The sequence below is a fragment of the Ursus maritimus genome, unplaced genomic scaffold (assembly GCF_017311325.1).
Source record: "Ursus maritimus isolate PB19 unplaced genomic scaffold, ASM1731132v1 scaffold_1, whole genome shotgun sequence".
Lineage (NCBI taxonomy): Eukaryota > Metazoa > Chordata > Mammalia > Carnivora > Ursidae > Ursus > Ursus maritimus.
The window spans coordinates 38,436,634-38,457,559 of NW_024423343.1; the positions used below are offsets into that span (position 1 = coordinate 38,436,634).

Here is a 20,926-nt window from a genome sequence, read left to right on the forward strand (position 1 = left end):
TGTTCATGGTTAAGATCATGAATTTTAGGGGCGCCTGGGTGGCTCAGTCATTAACCGTCTGCCTTCGGCTCAGGTCATGATCCCAGCGTTCTGGAGTCTAGCCCCGCATTGAGTTCCCTGCTCAACGGGAAGCCTGCTTCTCCCTCTCCCGCTCCCCCTGCTTGTGTTCCCTCTCTCGCTGCCCCTCTGTCAAATAAATAAATAAAATCTTTAAAAAAAGATCACGAATTTTATTCTGAAGTGTAAAAGTAAGGGGAGGTCTTCAGAGCATTTTAAGCAATGTAGTGAAATGATCTGTTTTACATTTTTAAAAGTTCACTCTGACCATTGCAGGAAGGACCGTAGGGAGCGAGAGTGCAGGCAGGGAGCAACCAGTGATTGAAGTAGTCCAGCTGAGCTTATTTCTTGTAGTCACATTGGAGGTGAAGTGGTTGAATCAGAGCTATTATTGAAAGAGGAGTCTACGAGGCTGGTTTTGGTGTCATCTGGCTGGGCTGGTTGGCTAAGAAGCATTCGGGATCAAGTGTTTCTTCTTGACCTTGTTCTTCCTGTATACTTGGCATCCCTCCAGGGATTTCTTCATTTTCCCTTCTAGGTTTCACTCAAGGTGGGCAATGTGCAGATTTGTGGGAGAAGTCCTAGAAATTTGTTTTTTGAAACCCAATTTCAATAACCCTTTTCATTTTGCACTGCCTTCTACTCCTCACTTTCATCTAGGCCTGTCAATTGCAAATACTTTTGGGTATTCTGCAGTGATACCTAGTTGCTGCTTAGCTTTCTGCTCTGCTAGTTTACGATCAGGTTATCTCCTGGCTTCAACAACATCTGCCAACAGCCCAAATGCTTTCTAGCTCCCCAAATTGTGTTATCATTTTTGCCTTTTCCTATTTTTTCTGTACTTGTGGGTTATGCCCTTACAACATAAATCCTTTTACTGTTGCTTTAGCGGATTTGGGAAAGGAGGCAAATGAAATGTGGGTGTTGAACCCGTTGAATTTACTCTAAAATCATCTCCATATGTTAGTTGGAATAATATTGTCAACTATAGAGAAAAGAGAAATGATGGCAACTGGCCCAACTGTAAGATCAAGGAGGCAATAATTTTCAAGGGCCTCAAGGTTTTAACATCTGCCCACCAGTGATTCAAAATGGGATAAGATTGGGACACCTGGCTGGCTCAGTTGGTAAAGCATGCAACTCTTGATCTCAGGGTCGTGATTTTGAACCCCATGTTGGGCACAGAGTTTACTTACATAAATAACAAAATGGGATAAGATCAATTAGACGTCATAAGTGGAATTGAGAATATTTTAACTTTTCAAAGGATTTCATATAATTTTTCTAATTTTATATTCATCACTATTCTTTTAAGAAGGCAGGACAGGGATGTATTAGTTGGCCATTTAACAGAGCAGTAAGCTAAGTCAAAGAAAGTCAGGCTGTGATTTAATAGCTAGTGAGTAGTTAAGTATTAAGATTTTCCAGGGTGGCATAAGGGTGAAGGAGCTTAAAAGTTACAAACTTCCAGTTATAAAATAAAAGTCATGGGGATGCGATGTACAGCATAATGACTATAGTTAATAATACTGTATGGGAAATTGGAAAAGCTGAGAGTGAATCTTAAAAGTTATCCTCACCAGAAAAAATACTGTTAACTATGTATGGTGACAGATGTTACCCAGACTATTGTGAACATTTTGCAGTATATTCAAATATTAAATCATCATGTTGTATATATGAAACTAACACAGTTGACACTTTAACAACATGCGGGTTAGGGGTGCTGACCCCCATGTAGTCAAAAATCCACACATAACTCCTGACTTCTCAAAAACTTTACTAAAATAGCCTGCTGATGACTAGAAGCCTTGTCCATAACATAAACAGTCAATTAACACATAATATATAATGTTGTATGTATTGTATACTGTATTCTTACAATAGCTTTCTCTGAAATTTTTCAGTATTTCTAGGTTACTTGGTTCTTCAAATAGTTTCTTCAAATAGTTACACATCTCAAAATTTTCAGTATTTCTAGGTTACTTGGTTCTTCAAAGAGTTTCTTCAAATAGTTACACATCTCAAATTTTTTTTTCAATATATTTATTGAAAAAAATCCACACTGACCCATGCAGTTCAAACCCATGTTGTTCAAGGGTCAACTGTTCATGTCAGTTATACCTCAACAGGAAAACTTTCCACAAAAATTTGATTAAAAGTAAAATTGTCAATGTTTTGTAAGGAATCAATGACTCCATGACTTACTGGCAGCAAAAGAACATATCTTTTGTTTTTGCTATGTAACTCAGCCTTAAATAATCACAATTTTAAACGAAGGATAATTATGAAAAAGTATTTAAGAGAGGATTGTCTAAAATCAGTATCATCACGTTAACCAAAGGTTAAACGTGTTTCAGGGGCTTGTGGTGATGTCTACAGATCTCGAAGAAGTGGTTAGCAGCATTCTGAATGTCAAAATTCCAGGAATGTGGATGGGTAAGTCATACCCAAGCCTTAAACCACTTGGGAGCTATGTGAATGACTTCCTTTCAAGACTAAAATTCTTGCAGGTGAGTTCATCTAAACAATATGTTTCTTCTGATTTCACTTTCTTCATCAGGAAGCCTAATGTGATATTACTCTCTAGTTTTTCTGTGCATCCCAGGCAAATGACCACTACGCAGTATTGCATATAATAAACTGTTACACTAACCTGTCTAAATACTAGTGTTGGAAATAGAATCTCTGAAAGCTCCTTTAGGAACAGGTGTTCGTGTTTGGTAAACTTACTCAAGTCAGTGACACTTGAGAGAGAAAACTGGCTATGTTGATTTTTTTCATTAAATACTAAGCATTAAAATAGATTCCTAGCACAGAGCACCTTAGAAAGTCAGGCAAGCTACTAGCAAAGAGCATTATCTCTTCCTTGTCCAGCACTCTTCCAGGTAAAGAAGTCACTAGATTGCTTGTTCAGCCCAAGACAGTAATAATCTCAATGGCTAATTGTCTTGGAAATGTTGAGTGAGCAGAAGCCTCTCTCCTAATTATCTGGCAATACTGGTGCTTAACTGTGTTATTAATTATATTCATTAGAAGTATTAATTTCCTCGATACTGTTCATAATGCATCAAAAACTGCCTATGAGAAAATTTCTGCAGGGATAAAATGACTCAACTTCCATAACACAGGCCTTCTGTTAGAGTTGATACTGAAGAATTAAGATTGTTCTTGAAAGATGAAGGCTCTACCTTGGACCCTAACAACTCAAACTCTAAAAGTTCTTCAAATTCATTTGACCTCTATAATTTACTATTTAAAGTCAGTATTCAATTAGCTTATTAAGGTTTGATATAAACAATTATTTAGGGATCTTGGTATTTATAAAAATCGTAAGCTCTCACTACCCTGTTTCTTTTGGGAGTTCCTTATATAATACTGTTTCTATATGTTGGATTTCATTGTATTTTGGTAAAGTAGGTGGGAAAACTTCCAAAGGAATATTCTACTGGGCACTAACGAGAAAGAAAAAAAATATCAGAAAAATATTACCAGATGTTATAGGGATGTATTCTATGCAACCATGTAACATGATATATTGTGAAACAACATATATTAGATATCCATTATTGTATGGAGCTTTTTGGAAGGAATCATGGGGCATGTATAAAGACATTCACTTCTGCATTAACTCACATTGTGATACCCTAGCTGGTGCAATGGATATGAAATTGAAGTCAGGACAAACACTGAATAAGTAGCTTCTTAAAATCTTCACAGTATAGCTTTTTATTCCTTTAAGTGTTTGCTCATTTATTAGTCTACCTTAAAGATAATGCGGGAGTGCTCAGGCGTGAATTTTATTAAGCAGAGTTGTATTCAAAGTTGAAAGGCTCTAGCCTTAGAACATGTGTGCTTTGACACCACAGCAATGGTATGAGGTTGGCCCTCCTCCAGTCTTCTGGCTTTCTGGCTTCTTCTTCACCCAAGCCTTCCTGACCGGTGCCCAGCAGAACTATGCCAGGAAATACACCATCCCCATTGATCTTCTTGGGTTTGACTATGAAGTGATGGAGGACAAAGAGTATAAGCATGCTCCAGAAGATGGTAAGTGCGGTGACAGAATGAGTTGGCTTATATCTAGGTACTGAACAGACATAACATTCTTACTTACTTTGCTCAGCTGTCAGAATTTTAATCATCATGTAAGTTGTTCTCAAATAGTTGAGGAAAAGAAATTTCTATCCACATGCAACATACACTACAATCTGTCATCTTAAGGAATTCCAACCGTCTTAACATCCACATCCCTCAGCTATTGTCCCATGTCTCTCTCCAAAGAATTGTCTTTACATGCTCTCTCCAGGTTCTTACCTCCTGGTTCCCATCTACCTCTCATCCTCTCCTATCAACTGATGCTCTTTTCAGAGTTGGTAATGACTTCCATATTGACAAATCCCAAGAATTCAGTCTTCATCTTAAACTCTTACAGTTCTTACCACTTGACAACTCTCTCCTTCTAGAGACATCCTTCTCCTTTTGTTTCTCCTGATTCTCTCACTGGACACATTCATGCCTCTTTGCTGGCTTTTCCTCTTCTAAAAATTGGAGTTTCCAAGGACTTAATCCTGGGACTGTTGCTCTTTTCTTATACTTGTATTCCTAACACACTCAGAATGGGCATATTGAAGGGCATGCAACAACCTTCGGCTAAGGTGTTTATTGTTCTTTCAATTATATCAGCCTTTAAAATAACACATTATCTTATCTTTTACAGCAGTCAATAGATAGATGTTTGAGTTCCCTCACCCTAAGAAAAGTCAAAATAAAGATTAGCAATATACCAAGAAGGATAAATAATTTGGTTCAAACTAAGGTGGGTAAAAGGAAATCAGAGGAAGGGTATGGAGTTGCTCTGTACCACTGCTGGGTGCCAGAAACTCCCCAGCCCTTCATATGTAATCTTCACCAGAACCCTCGAGGCACAGATACTGCAAATACCTCCATTATACACAGGTGGAAACTAAGGCTCAGGAAAGTTAACTAACTTGCCCAAGATCTCTCAGCCAGCAATGGGCAGAGTTGACCAAACCCCATGCCATCTGGCTCTTATGCTTCCCTAGCTGCTTTCCCTAAGGCCTGCTAAGTACTTTTGTAGAAGTACAAGTTTGAAAACATTATCACAGTCCTCAAGGAAAGTTTCTTGAAGAAGCTGTGGTTGACTGTGAAGTATTTATTTCAGATGCAAGATTTTTTTTTTCTAAATTCTATCAATCATGATAAAAGGGAAGGTGACATTTTGATTGAAGGCTAGGTAGTATTGACGTCCCTCAGAGTTATAGGTTTTTGAACTTAGCTAAAAAACAGAATTACTAGAAGCATTGCCTGAAGTTTATAAACTAGTTAATATTTAATGTAAAACTACTGAATTGCCAATCATTATACACTGAACTTAGACATGGTACAAGGTAGTTGGTATTTCTTTTAAAGTGATTTACTAATTTAACCAACAACTACTCTTATTCAAGATCTAAATACATTAAAATCCAAAATTAGCTGGAAAATAGTGGAACAGGTATAAAGTACAACTTAAGGACCATTTAGTGTTCGAAGATCATGCTGTAAAGAGTAGCCAAGAGTTAAAGAAACCCTTTCACTGAATACTAAAGTATCAGCCAAGGTTTGATTTATAATAGCTGGTAGACAGTCACTAAATCGTGAATTTTATTGTTTTGTACACGCATGCACCCAGACATACACATCCATTTTCACCAATAGACACAGATCTCCACCATAAAGCCTTTTTGTCATTCCTGTTTTTTTCCCTTCAACTTAGCTAATTACCAAAAAGAAAATGAGATTCCATGGAATGACTTGGAACAATGGACTTTTCCCAAGGAACAACTTTCTCATGGAACCCTCATGGCAGGGACCCAGATCTCACACCTGGAAAAAGCTTGGGCTAGACTATTTGTTTCCCCCCGCAGTTTATCTCTACCATTCCACCAGCCTGTCTCTATTTTATACACACTTTAGTGTGTGCCTGTTTCTGGGGTCTGGGGCTCACAAGTCAGCCTTATTTACTTAAGATTAAACTTAATGAAAAAGGTCATAGATTTGGAATCATACATTCTAGCTGTACTTGCTAAGATTCCCCTTACCTGAATTATTAGTACTAATGGGGGACTCAGAGTCCCCAGGGAAGGGCATTACACGGCAGGAAGGCAGAAAATGGGGAAGAGAGGAGCAGAAGAAGCCATAGCTGGCACTGTGCGCCGACCACATCTCCTAGATGGCAAAGGTGTGGTGGCTCAGAGGGAATGGCTCTGAACCAGGACCCACTTAGTATCTATCCTTTTAGATCTCCTGTCTTCCTTATGTGTTTGTGTACCCCCATCACATTTCCTATAAAATTGTTGCTGGGTTGGAGGAAATTTTATCCTTATTGCCACTTAGGTGTTGAAATGAACTGTTTACTTTTTCTGACATCATCTTTCTTCAGGTGAGGAATAGCTAATCTAGTCGGCTAGAACCAGAGATTTGCTGGGCTATGCTTACAGGTCTGTAAGTCTGTAGTCTTCCTTCCCATCTGTTTTTGTGGCTGCCCTGCAGGCCTCAGATCTGGCTGGAAAGATTAGAATGTAGGATGTGGTTACAGAGCAACCTCTCTCTCCCTCAGGCAGGTCTATCCCCAACAGTGCTCCAGGCTCAAGGTGCATTTTGCAATTTAGCTTTACCAGAGTTAAAAGTTACTGGACAAGTGCTTTGCCAGTAAATAAAACTGGTATTTTATTCCAACTATTCTTTCCATGATTTAAAACCTAGACAGTTTTCCCACTCCCAACATCACTGGATTATCCACATGTGGCTTTTAAAATTAAACTGTAATTAAAGTCCCTCAGTCACACCAGCCATGTTTTCAGGTCTTTAATAGCCAGTGGCTACCATACTGGAAAGCACAGATACGGACTATTTCTATCATTACACAAAGTCCTGTTGGACAGCATGGCCCACGTGGATTTTTATATACTGCGTCACAAAGTGCTTTCACCAGTATTCACAGATTTGACTCTAACAACTCTACAAGTTAGACAAAGGAGGCATTATTGTTTTACAAATGTTTTCCAGTTCACAGAGGGCCAAACATGCCTAAAGTTACATGACTTGCTCAAGGTCACACAGAAAATTAGGAACTAAGACCGAGGTGTAGTTTCACATTGCTTCCCTTCACTTCTGTGCACCCGTTACAATGAACGTTTTCATGGGATTATACCTACATTTAATTCGTGAGGCTTTATGCAAAAGGACAGAGACCTGATTGGAGTTTCAGTGATTTCCTAAGTTGTGTTCTTCGTCAGTGGTTAGTGTATGACATTACATTCCAGAGGGAGTTCATCAATGTGTTCTCTCATACAGACTAAGGAGAGATCTGAGAGTAAGAATAAATTCTTGAAGGGGAAGAGAGAAATAACTTTCACGATATTAGAGATCTGTGCAAGTATATTTTCTTCACATGCTGCCTAGAAGCCAATGGATCCCTACAACTACATTAAGAATTTTTCTTGCTGATTTCATGGCCTCTCACATTATAATCACTGGCCAATTAAACATATAAATCTGATACTGTTCACCCAGACTGAGAACTTCCCATAGACTAATTTAAAATTTCTTTTATTTTCCATATCTAATCTTGAATTAACTAGGCAAAGTATAGAGATTCTTAGAATATGGATGTTAAGATGAAGCATTCAGAATATTGTTTTTATTTTAGAACGAGCCTTAGGCTACTGACCTAGTATCATCTGCAGAGCTCTCACAGGAATTTCAGATTCAGAACTTAATCAATATGTGTATTTAACAGGTGTATTAACCTGCTTCTTTTATATTTAGGTGTTTTCATTCATGGATTATTTCTGGATGGAGCTTCCTGGAATAGAAAGATCAAGAAACTTGCAGAATCACATCCCAAAATTCTTTATGATACAGTGCCTGTGGTTCGTATTTGATATACTAATATGGGGGTGGGAGGTGCTATTTTATACACACACACAGCACATACAGTCAATTCTCATTCATGGTAATTATGTTTTATAAAGTTCCTCCCAGCATTGAATTAGTGAATGCTGAACCACTGCTCCTAGGAGAAATACAAGGTTAAGTTTCTACTATCCTCTGTTCACATTTTTGTTAACTGATCAAGACATAACCTTGTTTTGTATTTAAAAATGCCCCTCATGGACAACAGCACTGTACCTCATGCCTAGATGAATCTCAGAGAATTTTGTCCCTAGGCCCATCCCAGCCTTCTTGCACTCAAGGAACAATAGCTAGCACCTGAGCACTACATTTAAGGGCCATTTTAAACAGGGAAATCACTAACAACAACAAATGCAAAAAAACTCCTTATTAAATATAAACCTATCAAAAGGAAACATTTATGAGAGGTAAATTAGAAAAACAATGTCACCAGGTTCAACCTCGGCTGGGAATGTACTTGTTTGGTGACCCCTATTTTTTGAGACTCTGAGCATGCCTGTGAATAATCATAAAACAAAGTATTGGTTTTAGGATGATAAATAAATTTCAATGAATAAACAGATTTGCAAATAAATACAGAATCCAGGAAGAATGAGGATTGACTGTATATATGTATCCACATATGTTTATATACATAGATACTTATATTTCTTACATATCCCTTGATCTAAAAATGATACTTGTAAACTGAAAGATTATGAAAACCATCCACATAAAAACATCTGTTTGCTAGGAACCTAAGCTATGGAAGGTATTGTTTCCATCTGTTACTGCATCATAAGAAAATGACTAGATAGATTTTCACACACTTGGAAAGGCCTGTCTGGGATGGTGTGATAAAATACAGGCTGTGGATTTACATGTACTGTTTGTGGCACACTGGGAGCAGCTCAGACAGGCAATAGGTACACTGAGGGATCAGCTAACCGCCAATTCTAAGAACCCTGTCCCATATGCTAAGACAGTGTATATGGACACAGTTTTAAATAGGAGACCCAAATTCAATTTCAGGAGTTACCTGGGCTAGAAATTTTCCTCTACTACATGGAAACTCTTTTAAGGTAGTTTGCAATGAATACAAAGGGATTTATAACTGGATGATTCTCTTAAATAATTCACTTAGAAAAATTCTCATTAAGAAAATGTGTTCTTGGCTAAAATGAAATACACTCACCTTAAATGTTGTTGAGTCCTTATATTTAACTATATTCGAAAAACTGCTTTATGGACTCCACAATAATGTGGGAGAAACATAGACTAGCATCCCTATTAACACCTTCATATAATTTATTTTGACCTGAGAAACCTAAAGAGGGCTCTGAACAGTGGGGCTGTCAAGCCATTATTCCCTCAAGGATTGCTGGGGCTATAGTGGAAAAAGGAATTCAATTAGATTTTAAAACAAAACACAACTTCATCGTTATGACCGTAGTTTGTTCTTTACTCTTATATTCAGAGATCTACTTGCCCTACATCATTCTTTTGAGATTCGTTAGGTTGGTTAGGTTTTTTTTTTTTTTTTTAAGATTTTATTTATTTATTTGACAGAGATAGAGACAGCCAGCGAGAGAGGGAACACAGCAGGGGAGTGGGAGAGGAAGAAGCAGGCTCATAGCGGAGGAGCCTGATGTGGGGCTCGATCCCATAACGCCGGGATCACGCCCTGAGCCGAAGGCAGACACTTAACGACTGCGCCACCCAGGCGCCCCTAGGTTGGTTAGGTTTAACAGTGCTTAATATTTTAGGAACTTGGCCAATGACTTTCTAAAACTAAAGTGGGTAAAGGAATGCAACTAGGTTTTACACAGCACAATGTATGTAATAGCCCCTTTAAAATAGTCACCTAAAATGGGGAGGTGATCTGAGTTCCAGAATCACTGATAAAATCCTTTCAGATTTTTTTGAGATTGGCCTTTATTGATATGGTGACATGATTATCAATGGTGGTGGTTCCCTTTGAAAGTATGTATAATTTTGTTGTCGTTAACGTAAACAGTCAAAAGTCATCCCCAGGTAAGTAAGGTGAAGAGGTTAAGAATACATGGGTAACTCATGTTCCTTGACAAGTGAAATTATTTTTTCTCATTTAATTGGCTCCGAAAATAGTTCTGAGAGCACTAAAAAAAGTTTTGAGCAAAATGCCTAGGAATAAACTTAGCCAAGAAGTGAAAGACCTATACTGTGAGAACTATAAAACGCTAATAAAGAAACTGAAAACAACACAAATGGAAAGACATTTCATGCTCATGCGTCAGAAGAATTAATAGTTAAAATGTCCATACTACCCATAGCCATCTATAGATTTTATGCAATCCCTATCAAAATACCAAAATTGTATGGAACCATAAAACACCCTGAATAGCCAAAGCAATCTATCTTGAGGGAAAAAAAAAAACCAAAAACAAAGCTGAATACATCACATTTTCAAATTGTAAGATATCCTACAAAGCCACCTAATCAAAATAGTATGGTACTGACACAAACACACACAGATCAATGCAGAAATAATCTCACACTTCTATGACTAATCTACAACGAAGGAGGCAAGAATATACAATGGGGATAAGAGAGTCTCTTTAGCACATGGTGCTGGGAAAACTGGACAGCTACATGCAAAAGAATGAAACTGGACTATTTTCTTACACCATACACAAAAATAAATTCAAACTGGATTAAAGATCAAAATATGGAACCTGAAACCATAAAATGCCTAGAAGAAAACACAGGCAGTAAGCTCCTCGGCACTGGCTTTGGCAACATTTTTCTAGATATGTCACCTGAGGCAAGGGAAACAAAAATAAGCTATTGAGACTACATCAAAATAAAAAGCTTTTGTATGGTGAAGGAAAGGACCAAAAGAAAAAGGCAACCTACTGAAAGGGGGATGGTATTTTCAAATGATTCTATCCAGTCAGGGGCTAATATCCAAAATATATAAAGAACATAAAACTCAAGAGCAAGGGGCGCCTGGGTGGCACAGCGGTTAAGCGTCTGCCTTCGGCTCAGGGCATGATCCCGGCGTTGTGGGATCGAGCCCCACATCAGGCTCCTCCGCTATGAGCCTGCTTCTTCCTCTCCCACTCCCCCTGCTTGTGTTCCCTCTCTCGCTGGCTGTCTCTCTCTCTCTGTCAAATAAATAAATAAAATCTTTAAAAAAAAAAAAAAAAAAAAACAAGAGCAAAAAAACAAAGATGGGAAGAGGACCTGAATAGACAAAGACCGCCTACAGATGGTAAACAGAAACATGAAATGATGCTCTTCATTACTAATCATCAGGGAAATGCAAATGAAAACCACACTGAGTTATAACCTGACATCTCTCAGAACTGCTAGAATCAAAAAGACAAGTGGAGGAAAAGGAACCCTTGCGCACTGCTGGTGGAAATGCAAAGTGGGGCAGCCACTGTGGGAAACAGTATGAGATTCCTCAAAAAATCAGAACTACCATATGATCCAGTAATTCAATTACTGGGTTATCTACTCAAAGATAAACAAAAACACAACAGTCAAGATACGGAAGCATACCAAAAGTCTATCAACAGATGAGTGGCTAAAGATGTGGCTATATATAATTATGTAGATGTATATCTATATATACATAATATTATATTGAGTATCATTCAGCCATAAAAAAGAATGAGATCTTACCGTTTACAACAATACGGATGGACCTAGAGGGTATAGTGGTAAGTGAAGTCAGAGAAAGACAAATACCATATGATTTCACGCATGTGGAATCTTAACAAATGAACAAAGAAACGGAGACAAAAAAAACCCCAGACTCTTAAATACAAACAGCAAATTGGTGATTGCTAGAGGGGAAGTGGGAGGTCGAGAGTAGGGTGATGAAACAGATAAAGGGGATTAAGATGTACAAACTTTCATTATATAATATAAATGGGGAATATAGGAAGTAAGATTGTAATGTTATTTGGTGACATATGGGGGGTATACTTACTTAAGCACTGAGTGAGGTACAGATTGTTGAATCATTATGCTGTACACCTGAAACTAATAACAGTTAATTATACTTCAATTTTAAAAAGTGCTAAAACGATTACAAATGAAATGTTTTGAACAATGGCAGTACTGCTAACAAAACTAAAATCTCTTTGGGCCACAGAAATTTGCAGACATAGAATCGAATAATATTCTATTGGTGTTATATTTACATTTGAACCTCTTGACTTAAAAAAACTTTTATGCACTTTCTTCCAGATGTGGCTAAAGCCCTGTAAGAGGGCAGATATCCCAGAACGACCAAGTTATGTTGCTCCGTTGTATAAGACAAGTGAGCGAAGAGGAACATTATCCACCACTGGTCATTCTACCAATTTTGTCATTGCCATGACTCTTCCCTCTGATCAACCCATGGAGCACTGGATTGGAAGAGGTGTAGCATTATTATGTCAACTTAATTCATGATTCGAAGACACCATTTCCCTGTTCCTATTTCTTGTTAGATGGTTGAGAAGAAAATATAAACAAACAATTTGGTTTAAATCAATTTCACTTAAAGCTGTACTTAAATTTATGTACAAATGCAGCCTGTATTTTTAAAGGGACTCCTACTTCAGTGTTTGTTAGGAAATGTTCTGAAATAAAGACTAAAGAAAACACACTGGTGTATTTGCTCTTTTTGAATAACTTTATTTTGGGAGAGTTCCATAAGCATTAGGAACATACATAAAATGACACACCACTGTTGACAATGAAAAAAACAGCATTTGATCATTTCCAGCTTTATAAATTTTTAAAAAATGATTCAGTTACAACAACAACAAAAAAGTTTAGATATTTTAGCAAGTATCACCTTGCAGGACCATAATCATATTTAAGCCACTGACTTACTGTTAATGGAAAAAATTCACACTGCATCTAGTTACTATAGTATTTCTACGCATAATCACAGCTGATTGAATGCAATGTGATATACACCAAAATTCATATGGATGTCACACAGTGACAGCATTGTACAAGTAACATGAATGACCTCCAACAAACACACGTTAAATTAGACTGGTCAAGCTAAATGGAATGTTGGAGCCAAACAGAAATGTAGTGGAATTCAGATTGTCTAGTAAGACTTGAAACTATACACTAGAATGATGTGGAAACTAAATACTGGTGGAACCCTAACAAAATACTAGCAGCAACTGTTACAGCCCTCTTAATAGGTTAAAAAAAATCTAGCAAATGAAGATAATACCATTTTTTTAAGAGAATATAAAACTTTATATACTTCAGCAGAACTTGTTTGCTTTAAACCAGACCTTTAAGACTGGAAATATATTCCAACTGTTGCTTTTCATAAAAGTTTTAAAATTAAGCAGATTTAATGCTGGAATGCAGAATCCTCCTTGGGTATAAAAATGCAAAAAGGAACTAGAAATATATCTTGGTTCAGAAAGCAAGATATTTTTAATCACTTGAAGTTGGCAGTACTAAATAAAATATCAGCACCTTATAGCTAGGTTGCTTGAAGGGCCAAGCAATGAGATGAGGACTGTGCTAATTCAGTGCCCAATGCTGAAAATATTCTATGTAAAAAAAACTCCTACTTATTACAGGAGGCCATGGAAAAAGCCAAAAATAATTTTTCAAATTCAGGCATAAATTAAGGAAAGAACACCTAAGCTTCCTCACTTATAGCATAAAGAAGAAACACTGGCAAGACTCTTACTACCTGGATACATGTGCTGCTCTCAAAGTTTCACTTTATTTTAAAGTTCATGAAGAGGAAAGGAGCTGAGGAGAGAAGGAGGGCTAAATGCAAAGACTTTAAATGGAATGGAAGGAGTTTGGCTCTTAAATATTTGAACAGTAAGATTTTTAAAGCAGCTGCATTGGTAGCCAAGCAGATTACAACAAAGCTGCCTGCACAGAGTTCAAATACAGTTTACTGGGCATAAATGAAGACCATGTGGCACAAGACGTAAACAGAAAGCTACATGCAATATGACTAGTACTACAAATTATTAGGTCAAAATTCGGGATAAACATGGCTTGCACTTCTCACAAATCACTCAATTATGCTATAACAGGGCACCTCTGAGAGAAACTAGTCCCTATCAGGCCACAATAGCGTACTTGGCACAGAAAGATCAAGTGATTTCAGCTGCATTATTTAAGTGTATCTTCCAAGTCATTTGGTACCATGATAGCCATGGTATCCATGGAGATTACCCTTATAGCCATTTTAATTGACATGTAGAGATTATGGACACGGTAAACTTGGGTTTTCTGCCTTACCTTCCTGCCAGTCACAGCATGTGCTCTAGGTTCCAAAACCAAACTGGTAAAGCAATGCGTATGTTTAGAACTTAAATTTCCCAAATAACTGGTTAGTACTGTTAAAACAGGAAAGCTGAATATTTCGACCATGTTTGGGTTCTTCTTTTTTCTGGTATTTCCTAGAGGGTTACACTTTTAACAAAAAAAACATTTTACCACATGCTCCAACTCCCTACCCCCACCAAAAATCCCAAAACAAAAACAAAGTTGAAGTTTGAAAGAAAAAAAACACCCAAACACCAAGTATAATATTAATACAAAGAACCATTATGAATCTTTCATTAAACTGAAGTTCACACAAACATACAGTCACAAAGTTCAGTAGTTTAGGCTGCAAGTTTAAACACTATGCCAATATATACAAAAATAGTAACTCTAGATTCAAGAATAAGGGCTCTTCCCAATGCTAAATTCATACTCTAACGCAGCCTGAGCTCTCCTCTAGTTCCTACCGCCTACTTTATGCAGTTTCAAATTGTATCAAGTTGATCCCCATTACCTTATGTATATATGTAACTGAATTAAAGGACACTACAATCCATTTTTAGCACAAAGAAAAGTCTGCCCGAAGTCCATTTAAAATATTTTTGAAGTTTAAGTGATTTTTTGGTTCAATTTCTATTTCTGCATAGCCACAGAAGTTTCTACTACCGAAGAGACTACTTTAGTGTTTTATATGATTATTTTTTTAAAAGTCTTAAACCTATATCAACATTGGTTCATGGAGTCCCATTTTCTCCTTTCTTTATCACAAGCTTTATATTTTTCTAAGACCCCTTCACTCAGGGAAAAGCAGTACTGAGCACCAGTCTTTTGTGGTTAGGCTCAAATCTATGGAACTTGTAAGTAGTGCAAGCCACTGACTTTTCTTTGAGCAATGTGCATACAGTACTAGGAACAGATGCAAAGCTGCATGGTAACATTCTCGTAATCCACAATGATTACTGGGAATGGTTAAAACTGGAGGTCAAACACAATTTTGTCTTCATAGAGGGCAATCACCAGCATAATGGCAAATCCAAACAGCAATCCTAAATTCTGAAGAATGAATTGCCCCACTGGACAAAAGCCATGTTCTTCATTGTCACCATCACCATGTAACATCTCTGGAAGCTGGAAAACAAAAAAACAAAAAACAAAACAAAACAAAAAACCAGATACTTACAAGCAGTTTTGTATAATACTCTGCTTAATTTTTTTTACATTCTTCTACTTTAATATATAAAGCATAACTACAAATAAAATTATTCTATTAAACATAATGCTAACCGTAACACATATTTCATCCAACCGTTGACAAAGTTTATGCTCTAGCTATGGAATAGGTACTAAATCTGTTCCCTCATAACCCTGAACAAATGCAAATATATGCATTAGCCGTTTTCTAAAGTTACCGTCCACTGACCTTGTCATTTGCTTTATGCTAAAGTATAAGACAATTTATTATTGCCAACAAAACTCCCCAGGAAAGACCACCACATTTACTGAATCTTAAAATCACTGAGAACATAAGATTCTTTGGGGAGGATACCTAATTCAAGACTTTTCATTTCTTACCCTTTCCATTTAAAATTCTCATATCCAACAGCGTATGAGAGCAAGGACGGACATTTACAGATGATTACTAACTGGTTATCTCTATGCCCTTAAGCTGTTATTTTCCTTGCAATACTAGAGAAAATAGTCTGTCAAAGCTCTCCAGTGGGACTACCACCAAGCTGTGCCACTGCCTTCACAGGGTCCTCTATTTCTCCTAATCATGATACAACTTCAAAAACCTGAATGTTTCCAATACCTTTAAAGGCACAGTTCATTGAAGTTTATAGTATGATTTCTAAAGCACAAGCATATACTATTCCATTTAAGAATAATGCATAGTTCAAAGTATAAAACTTAAGTAAATGAGATTTGTTAAAGAAATGCATGTGCATTATTATAAGCTTAAAGTCTTTCCACCCACATCTAATCAAAATTGTGAAAGAAATGCTACTTCCACATTTCATTTTCCTGTTTTCTGTGTATCGTTTTTCAAGTTTGCAATGATTTCATCAGAAAGACGACACTGATACGCTACTCTCTTAGACACTAAGCTTTACTCCAAACAATATCTTGGTGCTTTTTGGTTCAGAGGGGGGAAATGTAGTATTAAGAACATAATGCCTGCCTAGGAAGAAACACTATTGTTCGTTATTATAATGAGTACAATTAATCCAACTCCCATATTCTGACATTGCTACAGTATACTTAACAATCTCCTGAGGGCTCTATTGAAGAACTACTTCATGCTGGTCATCTGTTTTGTTCCAAAGTCTATGGCAGTAGTAATACAACAGCTAATGGAGGTTACTGTTCTTTTCGAGCAGTGTTACGTAATTTTGACAGAAACCACTACAGACAGCAGAGCTGATTAACTGTGACAGAGACTACATGGGCTACAAAGCCTAATACTTACCATCTGTCTCTTTAAGAAAGTTTGCCAACCTCTGGGTTAACGGATTAAAACTAAACTTGGAAACTTCCTGTGGTTCTAGTAAGAGGACTATTTCATCTTTTCTCCTTTCCTCAAGTTTTCATTATGACAAAAACTTTGAAATCTGGCTTTCCGTAACACTGAAGCATAAATAACATACAGGATGTTTCAGAGAAATATGCGTACATACCAGCCAGAAGAGGCACTATGCCTTCCCCCATTCAATTCTATCCTGAATGCCCATACCCGTATTTGTTGATTATAACCACAGCGAAGAGCCAGCCGTACCCACTGATGTGGCCACACCTGTTACAACGTAACAGTGCTTCCAAACTGGCTGGTAAATAGCTGCTATGCAAAGCCCTTAAAATCAGGTGGATACTTCCACCTGGATGTCCTGAAGATATCTCAAACTAAAACTTCTATCATATGAATGACTGTAAATGAATAAACACCTCCACTCTAGAGTCAAAGTGGTCTTTCTAAAACAAAAATATGATCATGTCATTGTTGCTTAAACCCTGTAATGGCTCCTCAAAATTTGTAAGATAAATTCTCATTTTTTATAGCACTGTATTTTGTGTGACTGCTGTGATCTGGCCAACATCCACCCGATGGCTATGGATGTAATTCTTGAATCATTTTTTTTTTTCCTTTTAACATGAGAAAAAAAAATTCAGTGTCATTAAAATCCTAAAATATATGTGGGTAGTTTTTCTTCTTAGACATTTAGGGTGTTTCCAGTGTAATTATAACATTATAAATGCTACTGTAAAAACACTTTAATACAGTTTTACTTTTGTTTGCTTGCTCGTTTTCTCTGCAGTAGTCATGTTAGGTTGTTTTGTCAGAATATAGCCCCAGGAGCAGGCTCGCTGGTTAAGGGAATGACGCTATTCGCTCCTCTGCTTTTTCATACGCCCTTTCCTCTTGCTTCTAATAAACTCTTCTATTTCAAGACTCAGCTCAGAATTCCCATTCCAGAAAAACTTCCTTAATTTTCCCATTTTTTAGCCAGCCTCTCTCCATAGTTCCACAAACATGGTGCACTACTCTATCATAACCCATTATCAAAAGAATTCTAATTAATGGCTACTTCTCTTCTTCATTACACTATTAATCCTTACTGTAAAGATTACTTGTTCTCTTTACATCTTTAGCTTCCTAGTATAAGAATTAACTCACTTATTTTTCATTCAACTTATTGGGAACTACTTCTCTAGTAGTAAATGAAATACTACCAAAAAAGCTTGCCCTCCCAGAACTGACATCCATGTGGGACACACAATGAGCTCATTAAGTAAAATGTTTAGTGTGTTATTAATAGATTAAGATGCAAGTGCAAAGGAGAAAAAAAATGAAGTAGGGATAGAAGATGTAAAACGTTGGGGTAGAGGTTGAAATTTTACAGGGAAAGCCTCATAAAGAGTGAGGGAGATAGCCAGGAGAACGTCTGCAGGCAAAATATTCCACATGGAGCGACCAGCAAGCGGCAGGCCCGTGAGGCAGTGTGTGCCTCCTGGGAGCAAGGGGGAGAAGATGAGGTAAAGAGAGAAATTAGGGAGGGCTAAAGAGAGGGAAAGGAAATTCACAAGGAGCCACTGAAGAGTTTGAAGCACACAAGAGACATGACTGTTGACTCAGAATGTCATGGACAGGGCAACAACAGAAGCGGGGAGAAAAGTTAAACAGCAGATGGTGGCAACAGAGGTGGTTAGGAGGTGGAGCCCTCCCAGGACTTACGATGAACCAGAGGTTAGGGGGACAGAGAGAGCTGAGTCAAAGAATAATAATCAGGGTTTTGATCTGAGCAACTAGAAGACTGGAATCATCATTTTTAAGACAGAGAATTGTACAGGAGTTGCTGGTCCAACGAGTTAAGGCTGGCAATCTCAAGAGCTATGTTCTAAACATACTCAGCAATTCCTTTCAGACATACAGGGAAGCAGGTGGAAAAGGTCTGGGCTAAAGATTAAATGTAGAAATTATCAGCCATTAAATATTTGAAGTCGTGAGACTAAATAAGATCACCTAGAGGGGTTTCACCGACATTCACAGGGAAGAGAGAAGGAGAACCAGAAAACAAACTGAGAAAGGCAGGCCAGAAAGGTGGTAAGCCACGAAACGGTGGCATAGAAGCCAACTGACAAGCATTTCAAAGAGAAGAGACAGAGCAAGTGGCAAATGCTGCTGTCAGGACAAGTGAAATGAAAACGGACGGGGTAAATGACCACGGACTCAGCAACGTCCAGCTGCTAATAGATGTGGCCAAAGCAATCTGGCACAGCAGTCAGGGAGAGCACCTGATGAGGCCAGACTCGAAGAAGAGAATTAGAAAATAAGAAAGGGTAATTTGCTATACAAGGAAAGAAAACAGTGACTGAGGACTAAAATGGAAACTGGAGTTAAAGGCCCTCTGTCTTACCTTTGTAAGTGAGAAGTACCGGAGCTTTATATGCTCAAAGAAATGATCCAGCAGAGAGGGGAAAAATGCACGACACGAGAGAAAGGGGAGAATTTCAGGGAGTTAGTGAAAGGGGACAAGTTCCAGGAAGCGGCTTTAAGGAGCTGGCCTCGGTGAGGAACACAGATTTCTTCACTGTAATAGGAAAGAGGGTAAGCGGATAGATACAGGGAGATGGTTAGAAACGGTGATGGAACGCAGGGGAGGTTGTCTGGATGGCTTCGGTATTCTCCATGAAGTAGGAAGTAAGGTCATCAGTTGAGCACGGGGACAGGAAATGAGGTGTTAAAGTCTAAGAAAAAACAAGGAAATGGCGAACTCTAGGTATAGTATGTATAAGCAGTTTTTCATTTTCGTTGATGTTTTTTAACTATGACAAATAGGCAATAATTCTGTGATTAAAAATTTAGGTTATATAATTTTGAAATAAGACTATCTAACAAATCCTACCAGGAAGAAAAGTAAACATAATATCTAAGTTAAAAACAAAAAGTAATCAAATTGCTAGTTCTGCAAATACACTGCCTAACATATTTAAGATACTAAGATTAAAATAAAACAATTTGCTAGTGTTTAGATTTGTTAACTTTAAAGTTAGAAATAAGGAAAAGTACATAAATCCCTAGGAATATACACCATTTTCTGCAGAAGACTGGCTTACCTACGAGGTATAGTTTTCTTGTTCGCCACCAAACAAGCTCAAACAACGACAAAACACGTATACCCTAATATTACAAAATCTTCATAGTATGATAATTATCTCTAAATACTGGACTACTTTGAATAGTAATACCCTTTGGTCAAAAATTCTCAGCATCTCAACTGATTTCCAAAGAAATCCTCCCACTTAATTGTCTTTCTCTAATAGACTCCTTAGGGTATGTTTTTAAATGGGGTACGTATTTTTTTAAAATAGTCTTTCAAACTACATCCGAAGACTCCTTCCATTTTTGGAAGGTGCATTCTATTTACAGGTTAGTATTAACAACAAAAATGTAAAGGATCTTACCATATCCACCAAGGCTACGTAAAGGAACATGCCTGCGGTGACCGCAAAGATCCAAAGTGTGATGTTGTTGGCATACTGACCGACAGCTGTGCCTATGAGCATGCCTATGTAAGCCATCATGGCGGAGAGGAGGTTGTACACGATTGCCTGCTTCACAGTCATGCCCGCTTTAAGAAGAACTGCAAAATCACCTGCAGTAAAGACACAACATGAGAGTTTTATAACCACAGGGTTTTACGCACAAATTTAGGTGGAAAAAATAGAGAACAAAATTAAGAATGGATATAAAAAGATATGCCTTTAATAACTAGTATTTTGTTATAAAAATTCATTCTGTTTATTAAACCTAATACATGCAAAATGTGAATGAATCTCATAGGCACGATGCTGAACGACAGTCTGAAATGTTATATGTGATTCCATTTATATGGCATCTCAAAAAGAGAAAACTAGAGTGATGAAGGGCAGGCCAAGGTTGCCCAAAGCAGGGCTTTGGAAAGGGGTGTGACTACAAAGGGACTCCATGAAGGGAATTGTTGGGATCATGGAATTGTTCTGTATTCTACAGGCAGTAGTGGTTGTTACAGAAATCTATATACATGTAAAAATTCAAAGCACTGTACATCAAAAAGGTCAATTTTCTGCAGAATGTGAA

General features: G+C 37.5%; 2 protein-coding genes across 2 annotated transcripts in view; one reads left to right on the forward strand and one right to left on the reverse strand.

The window, feature by feature from the left end:
• Positions 1-12,568, forward strand: part of DNAH7 (dynein axonemal heavy chain 7) — a 250,895-nt gene extending 238,327 nt beyond the window's left edge. Inside the window, exons 61-64 of the mRNA XM_040636571.1 lie at positions 2,418-2,570; positions 3,927-4,104; positions 7,888-7,991; positions 12,253-12,568. Coding sequence (XP_040492505.1) covers positions 2,418-2,570; positions 3,927-4,104; positions 7,888-7,991; positions 12,253-12,459 — 642 coding nt within the window. The 3' untranslated portion in view covers positions 12,460-12,568. The remainder of the gene's footprint in view (positions 1-2,417; positions 2,571-3,926; positions 4,105-7,887; positions 7,992-12,252) is intronic.
• Positions 12,569-12,666: 98 nt separating this feature from the next.
• SLC39A10 (solute carrier family 39 member 10) overlaps positions 12,667-20,926 on the reverse strand; it is a 66,662-nt gene continuing 58,402 nt past the window's right edge. The window contains exons 9-10 of the mRNA XM_008687286.2: positions 20,272-20,462; positions 12,667-15,441 (exon numbers count right to left, since the gene is read on the reverse strand). Coding sequence (XP_008685508.1) covers positions 15,283-15,441; positions 20,272-20,462 — 350 coding nt within the window. The 3' untranslated portion in view covers positions 12,667-15,282. The remainder of the gene's footprint in view (positions 15,442-20,271; positions 20,463-20,926) is intronic.